The sequence below is a fragment of the Salvelinus namaycush genome, chromosome 2 (genome assembly GCF_016432855.1).
Source record: "Salvelinus namaycush isolate Seneca chromosome 2, SaNama_1.0, whole genome shotgun sequence".
Classification (NCBI taxonomy): Eukaryota; Metazoa; Chordata; class Actinopteri; order Salmoniformes; family Salmonidae; genus Salvelinus; species Salvelinus namaycush.
The window spans coordinates 20,663,504-20,679,977 of record NC_052308.1 but is presented as its reverse complement, the minus strand read 5'-3'; the positions used below and the strand labels follow the sequence as shown (position 1 = coordinate 20,679,977).

The window sequence follows — 16,474 nt, the reverse complement described above, 5'->3', positions numbered from 1 at the left end:
CCAAGATAAACCACAGCCTGTTATTTCCAATGGCAAGCAAGGAGGTGCGCAGAGCCAAGCACGAGCTAGCGAGATCCTATTGGCGCGTTCTGGCATGTATTTGCATATTTCCGTTAGGGAATGCCTAATCTCGGGTACCCAGAAGTAAAATAATATTGTGAAAATGTGTCATTTCCTGTTTTACTTCTGGGGGAATTACATTAACAATTGTGATTACCTTCATGCAAAGGAAGGAAGAGAAATCTCCTTCCTGGCAAACGGAAACTCTTGGCCAAACCCTTCGCCCAATCCTGACTCGTCCAAATAATCAAAGACGAAAACCCCAAACCAGGAATTACTGCTGCTGGTAATCACATAATTTTACATGAGCCTGGACAGATTCTTGCCGTTTCATCTGTCTGTGAGAATCTGTGAATCCTATTCTGTGAAGTGTGTGTATGCAATAACGCAATTTTTTTAAACTTTGGCAAAGGGTAAAGTCTACAAAACTTTGTCCATTCTGTTCATAACAGATTCTACACTGAGCAAAAATAAAAACGCAACATGCAACATTTTCTAAGATTTTACTGAGTTACAGTTCATTTAAGGAAATCAGTCACTTGAAGTACATTCATTAGGCCCTAATCTATGGATTTCACATGCCTGTGAATACAGATATGCATCTGTTGGCCACAGATACCTTAAAATAAAAGGTAGGGGCATGGATCAGAAAACCAGTCAGTATCTGGTGTGACCACCATTTGCCTCATGCAGCACGACACATCTTCTCATAGAGTTGATTGTGGCCTGTAAGCATTTGCCCACTGAAGTCTGTTATGCCGTCGAACTGCAGTCAGGTCAATACCCTGGCGAGGACGACGAACAGTTTGTTCAGAAATTCTTTAGTTGTGAAAACCCACAGTTTCATCAGCTGTCCGGGTGGCTGGTCTCAGACGATCCTGCAGGTGAAGAAGCCTGATGTGGAGGTCCTGGGCTGCCGTGGTTACATGTGGTCTGCGGTTGTGAGGCTGGTTGGACACACTGCCACCATCTTTAAAATGTTGGAGGTGGCTTTTGGTAGAGAAATAACATTTAATTCTGTGGCAACAGCTCTGGTGGATATTCCTGCAGTCAGCATGCCAATTGCATGCTCCCTCAAAACGTGAGACATGGCATTGTGTTGTGAAACAAAAAAACGGTCCCCAGGATTGTGTAATGATCATGTTATTTAATCAGCTTCTTAATATTCCACACCTGTCAGGTGGACTATCTTGGCAAAGGAGAAATACTTATTAACATGGATGTAAACAAATGTGTGGACAACATTTGAGAGAAACTTTTTGTGCTTATGGAACATTTCTGGCATATTTTATTTCAGCTCATGACCAACACCTTACATATTGCATTTATATTTGTGTTCAGTGGTGTATCCACAGATAGAACAAGGCGTAGCCACAGATAGAACAATGAGCCAGACACAATGTTTTGGAATGTTCAGATAGAAATATGCTATGTAGAACAAATGTCTCTCTCTCTCTCTTGGTCTCTGTCTCTCTGCATTTGTGTGTGTCTGTTTGTTTTGTATATAATGTGCATCTTCTATGTAGGCTGAATTAGGAATTTACATGGCCACATAATTCTTATATAATATTATTGTTATGCATGTTTGTCATTTTTCTTCTTTTGGGAAGAGAATAGGATGTTATGCAGAAAAATATGTTGGTAGGCTATGTATGTTTGTGCACATGGAAGTCAGTGATTGTTTACTATAGGTTAATGAAGCAATACAAATGTGATGTGACTAAAATGGCCCACTGTTTTTTCCATTTTGACAACTAGACTAAATCATTATTCGAATGACTATAATGACTAAGACTAGACAGAAAAGAGTGTCAAATTGAACACTGTTGAACTGAAGTTGGTCACATAAAGCAGCTCCAGGAGACTCCACTTAGCTGCTGTTTAAGTTTTTTCCCATTTATTTTGGTTCCACCTAGTGTGTGTGTGTGGGGCTGTATGTTTGTGTGGGCTGTGTGTGTGTGTCGCGTCACCTTTATTACTCTTGGGAGCTTCAGCCCAGGTAGTATATCAGAGATGAGCCATTACATAGTGAATTTACCGTTGGTTCCATGGGGATCCCGTGTACCACTACTGTCATTTGTCCTCCAGGCTGTTATAGAGTATTGATAGATGAAGGCTCCAATCACCCTTGTGTAAATGGTTATGGTATATAGTGGGCCTTACAAAGTACAAATCCACAAGGAGCACACCTCAGGATTTCAGCCCTGCAATGCTAAGAAACCTGAAGTAGTTCCACTGATAATCAACCCTTAATGAAAATCTGAAGTAAATACTTTGTTTGCAGTTAACATTTAGCTTACAGTTTCTTTGAACTGCACCTTGTGAAGTGTACAAATAATATATTCTCCCTTAGAGGCACTGTCAAATACATAAACATGAGCTTCACCATTACAAATACTGAAGTAATTAAGTCTAATAGGATGAGGTCACTTGCCACATTTATAAAAAATAAATTAAAAAACAATGTTAGAAATGTTAATTACATTTCCATTTCATATCCTCATCTATTTGTCTTCCTATTTATGTTTCGCTCTGTCTTCTCTTTCTCTCCTCTTTCTCGCTCCCTTCTTTCAGTGGTGTGCTTTGATGCCAAGATCAACTTTGACGATAACGCAGAGTTCCGTCAAAAAGCCGTCTTTGCCATGGACGACATGTCAGAGAGCGATCCCACAGAGACGGAGGCAGCCAAATGGGACCTCAAGTACATTGGCTTGGATGGAAACATTGCCTGCTTTGGTGAGTTCTGGTTTATGACTGTCCACACACATGCATGTTCTATGCATTTAGCCATGGCTAACCCACCAACTGGAATGGAGTTTTTTTGACTGGGCTGACTGGGCTCCTTTCCAGTCCAAATTAACAACCATCTTTCTAACGACTCCAGAAGGAGGACGCTGTAACCAATTCTTTCTAATTAGCCATAATAATAAAAAGTCTCCAGTGAGCTGGATTGTTAGCATTCTCATTATAGGTCTCCCCTGTCATAAATCAAAGCTTTATAGTGTAATTCTGGGCTGCTAGGGAGTATCTCCTGGTTGCCATGCAGCCTCATAAACGCTGTGGCAGTAAGATCACGGTTAGTGCCTCTTTCCCGTGCCCAGCCTTTCCTACAGGACAACAGCTCAGAGCTGATGGGCTCCTTAAAAGCTCTGTAACCCACCAAAGTGACAGCTGTTAAAACCAGTTTCCTTTTATTGAGACTTCTGTAGGGGCGCTTGCCAGGATGCAGGCTTAGCGCTGATAACCCAAATGAGATAAGACATTTATAGAGAGGCATGTTGGCTTCAGCAGGAAGCGGCTGAATCACTTGGCTCCCTGGCAACACAGCACCAAGCAACCCAGCGGGATAGGGATGCTCTCATTAGCTGCCTGATAATACGGGCCAACGCTAGTGCGACAGAACTTCTTTTAATCAACACTTGCTTTCTGAAGTCAAGAGTGTTGCCGTAATCACGTTTCCCTCCGCTTCTCAACTTCTTCAAGTGTTAAATATCCTCATTAGATGAGTTTTAACAGTTGACCTCTTAAAGCTTTAAATTCTCTAAAGATGATTTGTTATTCCCTCTTCATTAGATCATTTACTCATTGATTTCACTGTACGCTCTTATGTTTTTGTTTTAATGATTGTATTAGGTAATGTTTATTGTAATTAAATCCCAACTACTTTTCAATGTCACAGTTTTCTCTCAAGGGTTTATGTTTGAATTCTCAACTTCATTTTGACTAATGTGGGAAATCTAACTTCATTGGAGTATGGGATTCCGGTATCATCGATTATCATCTAACTTTGCGATGAGCACAGCAACTATTTTGAAGGGATGCTCTGGACTTTAAAGGCCCTTCTCTGTTTTCTGAGACCAGTAACACCTTTCTTTGTGGTTTAATTTCACCTTTGACCTGCCATTACAGTGAATGGGGCTGGTCTGGCTATGGCCACGTGTGACATCATCGACCTCCATGGAGGGAAACCTGCCAACTTCCTAGACCTGGGAGGAGGAGTGAAGGAGAAACAGGTTTACGAGGCCTTCAAACTGCTCACTGCCGACCCCAAGGTAGGAACACATTTTATCCTTCAAACTGTTCACTGCCGACCCCAAGGTAGGAGGACATTTTATCCTTCAAACTGCTCACTGCCGACCCCAAGGTAGGAGAACATTTTATCCTTCAAACTGCTCACTGCCGACCCCAAGGTAGGAGAACATTTTATCCTTCAAACTGCTCACTGCCGACCCCAAGGTAGGAGGACATTTTATCCTTCAAACTGCTCACTGCCGACCCCAAGGTAGGAGCACATTTTATCCTTCAAACTGCTCACTGCCGACCCCAAGGTAGGAGCACATTTTATCCTTCAAACTGCTCTAAGATAGGACCACACTTCAAGCTTCAAACTACCAAAAGATGTAGGACCACACTTTAAATAACAGTGCTGGGGAGAGGAGTTGTACCGCCTAAAGACAGAGAACAAAGCTTATTCACAATGCTACAGTAGGTAGTTCCATACCAAATTGTCAGTTGCTCTCAGACAGCCAACACACTGTTCCAAGAACCTGTTGAATTCTCATTTTATGTCAGCTGCTCAACACTTTACCCAAGCGATTCTGTAAATCTCTGTTGCTACTTCCTTTGTGTGTGTGGTTGTTTAACCATGAGTCCTGTCAAAGCTCCTTACCTCTACGGGATCAGTGTCCCTATACCGGGACGGTTGATGCTAACGTGCGCCAATGTGACCGGATTGAATTTGTAAGTAACAGCAAACTTTCCAGGACATAGACATGTCTTATATGGGCAGAAAGTTTAAATTATTGTTAATCTAACTGCAATATCCAATTTACAGTAGCTATTACAGTGAAAAAATACCATGCTATTATTCGAGGAGAGTGCACAACAACAACTTTTATCACGGCAACTGGTTTGATACATTCACCTCTGAAGGTAAATAATGTACTTACATTCAGTAATCTTGCTCTTGTCATCCTGAGGGTCCCAGAGATAAAATGTAGCATCGTTTTTTTTAAATAAAGTAAATGTTTATATTAAAATGTAGGAACTGGGTTCTACAGTTTGAACCCCTGCTGTCTCTGGCACACCCACCCCGCACCCACCCCGCCCGGCCACCTAGTGTGAAAGTTAGTGTATGTGTGAAAGTTAGTGTATAAGCCAATGATCCATCATGTATGACATTCCTGGGAGAGTGTAAACTTAAATTTTGTAATGCCATATAATTTTTGTATGTTCTCTATAGTTATGTATTTGAAAATGCACATACTGTGCCGTATTGCAATGCTTCACTGGATCAATCTGAAACTTTGCACACACACTGCTGCCATCTAGTGTCCAAAATCTAAATTGCGCATAAACTGCAATATTATATTATGAGATTTCTCTTGCATTTCAAAGATAAGAAAAAAGAAAACACTTTTTTTTTGTTCGTATTATCTTTTTACCAAATCAAATTTATCTATATAGCCATTCTTACATCAGCTGATATATCAAAGTGCTGTACAGAAACCCAGCCTAAAACCCCAAACAGCAAGCAATGCAGGTGTAGAAGCATGGGTCCTGTCAAACACATACCAGATATGTGTTATATTATCCTACATTCATTTCACATTTCCACAAACGTCAAAGTGTTTCCTTTCAAATGGTATCAAGAATATGCATATCCTTGCTTCAGGTCCTGAGCTACAGACAGTTATATTTGGGTATGTCATTTTTGGCGAAAATTGAAAAAAAGGGTCCGATCCTTAAGAGGTTTGAAGGCTTTATCTAGTTGTTTAGACACAAGTCCACCTTTGTATCAAAGACACAACATTCATTAGCGGGTTTGGCACCAACAGCCATGTTTCTCTCAGGGATGTGGTATTAGAGATCATCTCCTAAATATAATGCCATGGTATTATTTGCTGTTGTGATGAATTGCAGCTCTGCAGCCACAATGAAACAAGCCTTTTAATGACTGCCGTCAGTCTTCTCCTAATGCAGAACGCAAACCCGTTACTGTACATCCCTGGTGGAATTAATGGCCGGAACCTCAGAGGAAAAGATGTGGCACTGGCACCTTGGCTCTCTTTACAACTGTGGAATCCTAAATGATCAGATTACCAATAGTTCTGCAGCAAACAGTTGGAGGCTTGTAACTATGCCGCAGTGCTGGTAGTGTTGACACTCATCACAGCTCTAATTCCCTGTTTGCCATGACTTCCCTTTGTTGTTTTTCTCCCAGTCTATTTGACAGTCTAGTTGTCTTCATATGTGTCATAGAACAGTGTTAAATACTGGTTCCTCCTATCCATTGTTGAATAGGCCAGTTTACCACACACGTTTTTTCATCAAAGATGAAGGACATATAGACATGATGTGGCATTTCTACATAAATATGCATAAATCTGGCATGATACTCATTGCAATACACAAGTCACTTGAATAACATTACTTTGCTTCACTTCAGTTTCATGTAGTAGCTTCAATAGTTGACTATTTCCTTTGTAGCTATAGGCTCAATCAGACACTAGCCTAGTTCTGCCTTTTGGTTTTGAGGGCTCCAGTCACGCACACATACCAGAGATGAATTTTAAAGAGGTGCAAGCAAAACACTCCAGCTGATGTATTGTCCCATTCAGATATCCACAGTGTATTTATAATTTTGGGCCCTGCATGAATTCATCAAGGTGTCGTAAAAATAGAGTAGAATAACAGGAGAGAAAACAGCGGTAGAAGTGTTTCTCACTCCTCTGAGGCGGTGTGATCAAATTAATCCATTATGATGTCAAACCAGGTCATAATAGAGATGAATTTGCGGGGGAAAACGAGACAGCTTTTAAAGACTGCATTACACTTCCCAATTATTCTTGCATAGGAAGTCGTTTTCTCTTTATTCTGTCTTCAATTCAAAGCCAAAACCCCAGAGTAAAGGCAGTAGCTACCTGTCCCTCCTCCAGCAGTATAGAGACGAGACAGAGACACAAGCCCTCCCTTATGGGGGGAAAAAAGAGAGAGGATTGATATTACTCTGTGTACTGACATTTGCATTTCATACAGGGATTTGGAGACTCGTCAGATCTGTGGAGAGAATGTTAATTATTAGATTCCTGCATGATGAAAATCCTATTTAGCATTTTTCTTTTCATAATTTCCAAACTTTTAAGTACTAAGATTTCCTGCAACTCAGTTCCATTTAGGCCTAGACTGTAAACAACTTGAGGCAGAGAGAGGCTATTGAGTGAGAATCAATAGCTTGCAATGCTAAGGATGCACACCTTTTGATAAATGTTTGAAATGTGTCCATTATACTGAATCAGGTACTTGAAAGCATACTTGTGATGACAGACTCAATATTAATGCTTACAACTGAATGTTTCATTTTTTATTTGCTTTGGGATTGAAGATGTTAACTCATTCCAACTTTTCCATGAAATGTTAATCAGGAGTGGAGTGTTTAATTTGCCATATTAAATACATCAACTCAAAAGCCTCGTACTTGACACCCAACAGTTTCCTCGAGTTTTGGTGTAGTGTGAGATGCCTAACAGTGACAGAAAACTAGCTGTATACACATTTTCACTAGTTCAGCAGTAAGGCGATTCCATGGTAACAGAGTGATGCTGAGACTCAGATTTTTTACTTTAAAAGGTATGCCAAACAAATATCAATGATTTCAAAGTTAAACAAACCATACAAGGACTACTTGAACATTTTACTAAAACATATTTAATTAAAGAACAATGCAGATGCAAAGTTTGGTAACCGAATGACAGTTGTTGCCATCACACATTGTTTGACATATATTTTAAAGTGAAAAATCGGCATCATTTTGTTACCGTATTATACATTTACTACAGCATGTCTCTAGGGAAGCTGATGCATTTTTGTATAAGTGAATATTTTCTTGTGTTCTCTGACCCTCATTAGTGCATCATTTTGACAGCCTTATTTCAGCTGCTAGGTTCCTCATAGCCGCTAACAGTTCATATGGTTACGCATAGTATATCTCAGTCGCTCTACAACCCTGTTCCTGGAGAGCTGCCGTCCTGTGGGTTTTTGCTCCAACCCAGATCCACGCACCTGATTCTAATAGTTACAGGGTGGCAGGTAGCCTAGCCTAGCTGTTAGTGTTGGGTCAATAAAGAAAGGTCGCTAGTTCTAATCCCCGAACCGACAAGGAGAAAAATCTGTCTCTACCCTTGAGCAAGCCACTTAACCCTAATTGCTCCAGGGTTGCCGTTGATAATGGCTGACCCTGGCCGCGACCCCACTCTCCGAGGGTGTCCCTGGGAAAGTTGGGATATGCAAAAAAACACATTTCCAATTCACACATGCATATAATACACACTTGTACATTTGTGAAATAGGACAAATATAAGCACCTACCAAGTTGTTGTTGTTATTTAAATAATTAGTGGTTGAAAAGCTAAATCAGGTTAGTTACAACTGGGGTTGGAGTGAAAACCTACAGGAGGGTAGCTGTCCAGGAACAGGGTTGGAGTGAAAACCTACAGGGGGGTAGCTGTCCAGGAACAGGGTTGGAGTGAAAACCTACAGGAGGGTAGCTGTCCAGGAACAGGGTTGGAGTGAAAACCTACAGGAGGGTAGCTGTCCAGGAACAGGGTTGGAGTGAAAACCTACAGGAGGGTAGCTGTCCAGGAACAGGGTTGGAGTGAAAACCTACAGGAGGGTAGCTGTCCAGGAACAGGGTTGGAGAGCCCTGGTATATCTGGTATCAATTGGTACATTGAGACACTTGTTTCAATGACTACCAAAAAGGCCATATTTAAACAACATTAACATGTAGGCTAATTTATAAATAAATACCAGGCAAATGGAAAAATAACACATAACCTGGCCTGTTATATTATCTGGGAGATGGTAAACACTGGATAGTGTCTGTCCACTGCTCTCTATCTCTGTCTGCGCTCTTTCTCGCTCGCTGTCTGCGCTCTCTCTCACTCTCGCTCTCTGTCTGCTCTCGCTCTCGCTATCTCTTGCTTGCTGTCTGCGCTCTCTCTCGCTCACTGTCTGCGCTCTCTCTCTCTGCTCTCTCTGCTCTCTCGCTCTCTCTCGCTCTCTGTCTGTGCTCTCTCGCTCTCTGTCTGTGCTCTCTCTGCGCTCTCTCTCGCTCTCTGTCTGTGCTCTCTCTCTCGCTCTCTGTCTGTGCTCTCTCTCTGCGCTCTCTCTCGCTCTCTGTCTGTGCTCTCTCTCTCGCTCTCTGTCTGCGCTCTCTGTCTGCGCTCTCTGTCTGCGCTCTCTGTCTGCGCTCTCTGTCTGCGCTCTCTCTCTGTCTGCTTTGATCTCTTCAGCTAATTCTATTCCAACTGTAAGACGCTGCTGGAGTGTACAGCTTCAGCTAGAACAGACAGTTTCTGGGATTGGATATCATTAAACCTTGTTTCATTGTTTCTCCCCTCCTTTCTGCAGTTGGAGTACAGCATTGATTAGGTACATTAGAAAGAGGAAAAGACAAAGGAAGAAAAACGGGCATATAGTGTGAATTAAAAAAAAGAGGTTGGAGAAATAACTTAAGTGAGTGTTGATGTGTATATGTGGGCAAAGCCTATTCATTTCATTGGACATGCTATTCAATGGTGTTCAAATTCTGTCTCCCCCCCTCAAATCCAGGCTGTATCACATCTGGCCGTGATTGGGAGTCCCATAGGGCGGCGCACATCCTATGGGATGCTGGGCGCATTGGTCCAGCATCGTCCGGGTTTGGCCGGGGTAGGTCGTCATTGTAAATAAGAATTTGTTCTTAACGGACTTGCCTAGTTAAATAAAGGTTAAATAAAATGCTAAAGATTCACCTGTAGGCAGTGCCCAAATATATCATCCTTATTACACTGACTTCTGCATAGCAGAATAATGCTTTTCACAAGTTCACGTCCATTTTGTACTGAACGCTGTATTTCCTAGGTGGTAGTGAAATATGGCGTCTATAAGATGAGGCTGTGCTCCTAGACTGTGTGTGACAGCAGGAAGTGACTGGTTAATTGTCACCTGTGGGTGTTTTCACACTGCTGTCTTTAAGGTGTGCCAGGAATGACACGGCTAGGTTCTCTGAACCTCCGCTTCAAGGTGAAAAAAAGTGATTGGCTTTGGCACATTAGCGTTTAGTTCATACAGTTCAAAGGCCGAGAGGGGGAGAGTGTGAGATGGTGTGTATTTGGCTGGGTAACCAACTTAGGATGGAAATCACATTGGTGATTAGGCATGCTGAAGTTACTCACTATCTTCACCTGTGGCCTCCCTAATGGGTTGTGTGTGTGTGTGTGTGTGTGTGTGTGTGTGTGTGTGTGTGTGTGTGTGTGTGTGTGTGTGTGTGTGTGTGTGTGTGTGTGTGTGTGTGTGTGTGTGTGTGTGTGTGTGTGTAATGTTTTTGTTCTAGAGGTGTGTACTCACGCTAATCATCCAGCGTCACCTGAGCCTCCCCTCCAGCCATTTGTGAGTGTCTGTGATGCCCTGTGTGTGGTTGTTTGCAGATGGTGTTCACTCAAACTTTTGTGTTCCTTGCGGCAGTGTGTGGTGCGTTTCAAGCGTGAGTGTTTCTGCTCTGCCTCACCTGTGTCTCCCTCTTGGCCAGCGTTAGCTGCTCACACAGCCAGAGAACAGAGAACACCCTTAAGGACTATTTGTCCCATCTTTGGCATGGTGTACCTCATGGAGAGGTCCTGTTCCCGTCACATTTCAGCTCCAAATCTCCCCATTACCTCCAGAGAATTCATGAAAGGTCTTATTGTCCACTTGCAGTGGATATACCCCAGTGTATGGCAGTGCTCTTCCTTCTTCCAGCCTTTGATCTGCTAAATCCACTTAAGGCAGTGTTGTGATGGGCTTCCCCCAGCGTCACACTGCCTCACAAAGGTCTGAGGAGCAGGTCCAGCTCCACTTTGGACCTGCCACTCACTCTCTGTTCATATGGAGATGTCTAAGCCCATGTGGAATGTCAGAGCACCTGCTTAGACATGATGTGAGGCTGTAGGAGACAGGACTCATTGTGGCCCTCTTTAAGAGCCCCACACTGTGACGTGATTGGTTGTGAGTGGCAAATCATCCTCCCCTCCTCGCGCCAGCGTTCAAGAGGCACAGTGGGAATGACCCCTCTTCATGTCCTTGGATCGCTTTCATCCACACTGCTATCACACAGGCTAAGGCAATCATGCACCTCACAAATACAGACACACCGAAACACACGCATGCCTAGCTCTCCGGGGACTCAAACAGTCAGTCATCATGGAGTTGGCTGTGACGTTGGAGCTCTGGGTTTGCTGTGGGGTGTGGGGGGGGGATTGTGTCTCGGGCCTGCAGGCAGGCCTCTGGGAACAGCCAGTCCCCTGTGTCGTAAACACAAGCAATGAGAAGCCAGCGAGAAAGCCCAGACACACAGGCTCCCACTCCGTAACGGAGTTATTTCCCTCTGTGTAGAGCATTAAGCCTTGTATTACAGAGGGCAGGCTATGGGGAGCCAGCAGCTGAGACCTGTGCTGTGGGACCAGTAAACATTGAACTGGGGAGATGAGGAGAGAACATTAGAATGACGAGCAGGTCATGCCATCAAGAGCACCTTTTGCTAAGAGTGGTAATGGCTCCCTGGGTGTACTGAGCTCTGAATGATGTGATTGTTTTTCTATGGTGGTGTGGTGGGTTGCACTGCAAAGCACATATTGACAGTGACATTTAAATCGTATGGTGCAGGTGAGTAGAGTAGGGAGTATTATTTCAGTAATCTTTAGCTAGGTCTAACCATTGACTAAAATCAGTGTTTCCTGAACTCAGTCCTCAGGACCAAGGGAGGCACGTTTTGGTTTTTGTCCTAACACTACACAGCTGATTCAAATGATCCACGCTTAATGATTAGTTGATTATTTGAATCAGCTGTATAGTGTTAGGGCAAAAACCAAAACGTGTACCCCTTGGGATCCTGAGGCCCGAGTTGGGGAAACCCTGGCTTACATACTACAGTACTAGCCTGGGTACCAGTCTGTTAAGCTAACATACCACTCCACTCTGTCATACCAAAGATGTTTAGCATTACAAGGAATGGAATAATAGCTCACCAGACTGCTACCCAGACTACTACAGTACTATGGTTACAATGAAATGATAATAGCCATTGAGAACTATGAGCTATAGGGGTCTCTTAAAAGCTCTCCAAGCTCAAATCTCTGTGGAGACTCAGGAAACACTAATAACCTCGGTATAACTGCTGATCATGGACTAGCAGCAGAACCCATCAGACCTCAGTGCATCCTGCTCAGTGCATCCTGCTCAGTTCATCATGCTCAGTGCATCCTGCTCAGTTCATCCTGCTCAGTTCATCCTGCTCAGTTCATCCTGCTCAGTTCATCCTGCTCAGTGCATCCTGCTCAGTGCATCCTGCTCAGTTCATCCTGCTCAGTTCATCCTGCTCAGGGGCCTGCTCAGTGCATCCTGTTCAGTTCATCCCTCATTAGGCCTCCTTGACCCACTATACTGTAGCTGAAGATTTGCTTACAGTGCATTACTTTAATGCAGTCAATGATATAGTATACTGCTCATCGTAGCTAGCTGTTCCATTTTCCTGCTTATAAGACCATAGCATAATGTGGGCCGTTTCTACTTGGTGTCAGGTCCTTTGTTCACTGAGTACTGGGTCTGGGCTAGGCCTTGACATGTAGAATGGGATGTTAATGGTAGGGAGAGAAGTCAAGGTTCTGGAACACTGTAGTCTAAAAGCCTTGGCTATGGCGCAGCAGTTCAAAGAAGCATTTTGACACTATAGACACTGGATGCACAGTGTGATGTTTGAACTGAACTCAGTGTCAAAACGCTGGTCTTTTCCTTTTTTTTTAATACTTAGTTTAAGGAGCCCAGAAAAGCACTCAAATGATATCTGGACTTCAGTTTGCTAGTTCACTTAGTTTCTTTGTGTTTAGTCTAATTGGTTGGGTAGAGAGTGCTGTTTTTATGAGGTGACAAGCTGTAGGCTACTCCAGGCAAGAAGCTCCAGTCAAGAAGCAAGAAGTTGTTTGATTTTCATTTTAGAAAACACAATGTTTTTTGTTCATGTTTTGTTTGAATGAACCCGTGGCAATACTGAGCTGAATTGCGTAATTAACCAACTGTGAATGACAGACATGTTTATTATCACTAAGTGAATACAAGTTCTCTTGACACATTGTTTTTATACTTGAGGATGTATAGAGAGTAATGTCTCAGCCTGCTACATTCAGTTACAGGCATGATAATGATACCTCCTCATTTCAATACGTGGAATAATACTGCTTGTCACTGTGTTGGAGCATTTATTGCTGTGTCATCAGCTGCCAAAAACAGTTGAAAAACAATTGGAATGTGTAGTTAATGTTGCTTTGAAATGTTTTTCTTTGAGTTGTCGGGATGCTGTTGGTGAAATGACACCCTCAGAGACTTGTGTATTGTCTTAATTTGTTTGTCCTAATTGTCTCTGTTTACCTCAGAAGGCTCAAAGAATGAGATCGCTAACTAACTTTCCAGTTGCTGGGTGTAATAGTGTTTTGCGTATCCAATTAACCCTTGTGTGGTGTTCATGTTGTTGTTAGTCACCCAACGTCCGCGGGTCTGATGAACCCACAACATTACTGGGTTTTTAAAACAATACAGCCATAACTAAAAATAACTTAACTTAGATGTTGACTTATATCAATTACAAGCAATATAGACAGCATACATGGTTAATATTTGCCATTTACCTCTGCTAGATCACATTTATCAATAAAAGCTATTCTTTTTTTAAATAAAATGTGATTTTTGTAAACAAATCAATTATAGTCAAGACATGGGTGAAATAAATAATGTTTATCTTGAACAAATATAAATGAAACAAGGTTTTTATCACTTAATGTTTATTGCTTTGAACTGAACAAATTGGAAGGACAAATGTTACATACAGTATTTTACGGAAATCATAAATGAGCCCTATTGAACACAAATTTAGGCCGGTCTACACACCACATGAGGGACAGAGTTCTACTGTGTGTGTATTGCAAATGTATTTCTTGCACTTGATGCATGTGTATTTTATTTTTTTATTTTTTTAACGGTGTACTGTGTCTTCCTGTCCTTCTCGGGTCGACACACATTGCAGCACTTCTTGTTGCTACTGGCTGAAATCTAGAATGATGAAAACACTTTGTAAAGGAATTTGACTAACATCTCACTCACATATATAGTTACAGCAGGCCAAGGTAGGAGAGTCAGACACATCTCACTCACATATATAGTTACAGCAGGCCAAGGTAGGAGAGTCAGACACATCTCACTCACATATATAGTTACAGCAGGCCAAGGTAGGAGAGTCAGACACATCTCACTCACATATATAGTTACAGCAGGCCAAGGTAGGAGAGTCAGACACACATCTCACTCACATATATAGTTACAGCAGGCCAAGGTAGGAGAGTCAGACACACATCTCACTCACATATATAGTTACAGCAGGCCAAGGTAGGAGAGTCAGACACACATCTCACTCACATATATAGTTACAGCAGGCCAAGGTAGGAGAGTCAGACACATCTCACTCACATATATAGTTACAGCAGGCCAAGGTAGGAGAGTCAGACACATCTCACTCACATATATAGTTACAGCAGGCCAAGGTAGGAGAGTCAGACACATCTCACTCACATATATAGTTACAGCAGGCCAAGGTAGGAGAGTCAGACACATCTCACTCACATATATAGTTACAGCAGGCCAAGGTAGGAGAGTCAGACACATCTCACTCACATATATAGTTACAGCAGGCCAAGGTAGGAGAGTCAGACACATCTCACTCACATATATAGTTACAGCAGGCCAAGGTAGGAGAGTCAGACACACATCTCACTCACATATATAGTTACAGCAGGCCAAGGTAGGAGAGTCAGACACATCTCAGTCAGACAGCAAGGAGTCATCATGCCGGGTAGTCCTGAGGCATGGTCCTAGAGTTCATGTCCTCCGAGAGAGAGAATTAGAGAGAGCATACTTAAATTCACACAGGACACCGGATAAGAACTCCAGATATAACAGACTGACCCTAGCCCCCCAACACATAAACTACTGCAGCATAAATACTGGAGGTTGAGACAGGAGGGGTCAGGAGACACTGTGGCCCCATCCGATGATACCCCCGGACAGGGCCAAACAGGCAGGATATAACAACACCCACTTTGCCAAAGCACAGCCCCCACACCACTAGAGGGATATCTTCAACCACCAACTTACCATCCTGAGACAAGGTCGAGTATAGCCCACAAAGATCTCCGCCACGGCACAACCCAAGGGGGGGCACCAACCCAGACAGGAAGATCACGTCAGTGACTCAACCCACTCAAGTGACGCACCCCTCCTAGGGAAGAGCACCAGTAAGCCAGTGACTCAGCCCCTGTAATAGGGTTAGAGGCAGAGAATCCCAGTGGAGAGAGGGGAACCGGCCAGGCAGAGACAGCAAGGGCAGTTCGTTGCTCTAGAGCCTTTCCGTTCACCTTCACACTCCTGGGCCAGTCATACACTCAATCATATGACCTACAGAAGAGATGAGTCAGAGATGAGTCTTCAGTAAAGACTTAAAGGTTGAGACCGAGTATGGATTTGAGGTCTTACCAATGCCTTGCCCGTCTCCTCTGGAGCTTCCCTCTGTTCCAATTTGTGTTCAACGACATCCAGATGACAAACACGTTGTACGCCGAGATGTCCAAGATGTTGAGGATTATATCACAAGTGGCCAGCATAGGGTTCTTCTTTTGCAGCTGTAGACAGTCACCATTTTGTCTAAATTGTCCACCTCTCCTTTTGTGGCCTTGATGTTCCTGGCCACAGATTCTCCCATCCCTATGCAGCGTACTCATGAGTACCACATTTTTGCCTTTCTTTGGCACATAGGACACGAGGGACGTGTCGGCAGTGAACACAAACTTGAGCAATTGATAGGCCTGTTCCGTGTATTCATCAGCTGAGGTGGGAACTCTGGCTTGTTTTTTGTACTGTTCTTACCATCGTCAGCTTCCTCTTGAGGAGCTTCGGTCCCAGCTTGTGCAAAGTAAAAAAAAGTTAGCGCATGTGATGTTGTAGCCACGGACTTCCTGTGTCACATCCAGGACAACCCGCATCCCTTGGTTCTTCTCAGGGGCTCCTCCATCTGGTTTCCCCGTATACACTTGCAAGTTCCACGCATATGATGAAGCAGCATCACAGGCATCCCACATCTTGATTCCATATTTTGTGGGTTTAGATGGAATGTACTGCCTGAAGGGGCAGCAGCCCCTAAATGGCATAAGCTGCTCATCAACAGTAACGTTGGGCCCAGGGTTGTAAAACAGGGGAAGGCGCCCACTTGTCCCACACTGACCTGATTGCAGCTAGCTTGTCTCTCTGGATAAGAGTGTCTGCTAAATTACTAAAATGTTCCATGGTTTGATTGTGA

General features: G+C 43.2%; 1 protein-coding gene across 1 annotated transcript in view; it reads left to right on the top strand.

The window, feature by feature from the left end:
• The window catches only part of LOC120060021 (succinate--CoA ligase [GDP-forming] subunit beta, mitochondrial), an 84,794-nt gene that overhangs the window by 12,904 nt on the left and 55,416 nt on the right, over nt 1-16,474 (top strand). Inside the window, exons 6-7 of the mRNA XM_039009092.1 lie at nt 2,635-2,796; nt 3,970-4,112. Of these exons, the coding sequence (XP_038865020.1) occupies nt 2,635-2,796; nt 3,970-4,112 (305 nt within the window). The remainder of the gene's footprint in view (nt 1-2,634; nt 2,797-3,969; nt 4,113-16,474) is intronic.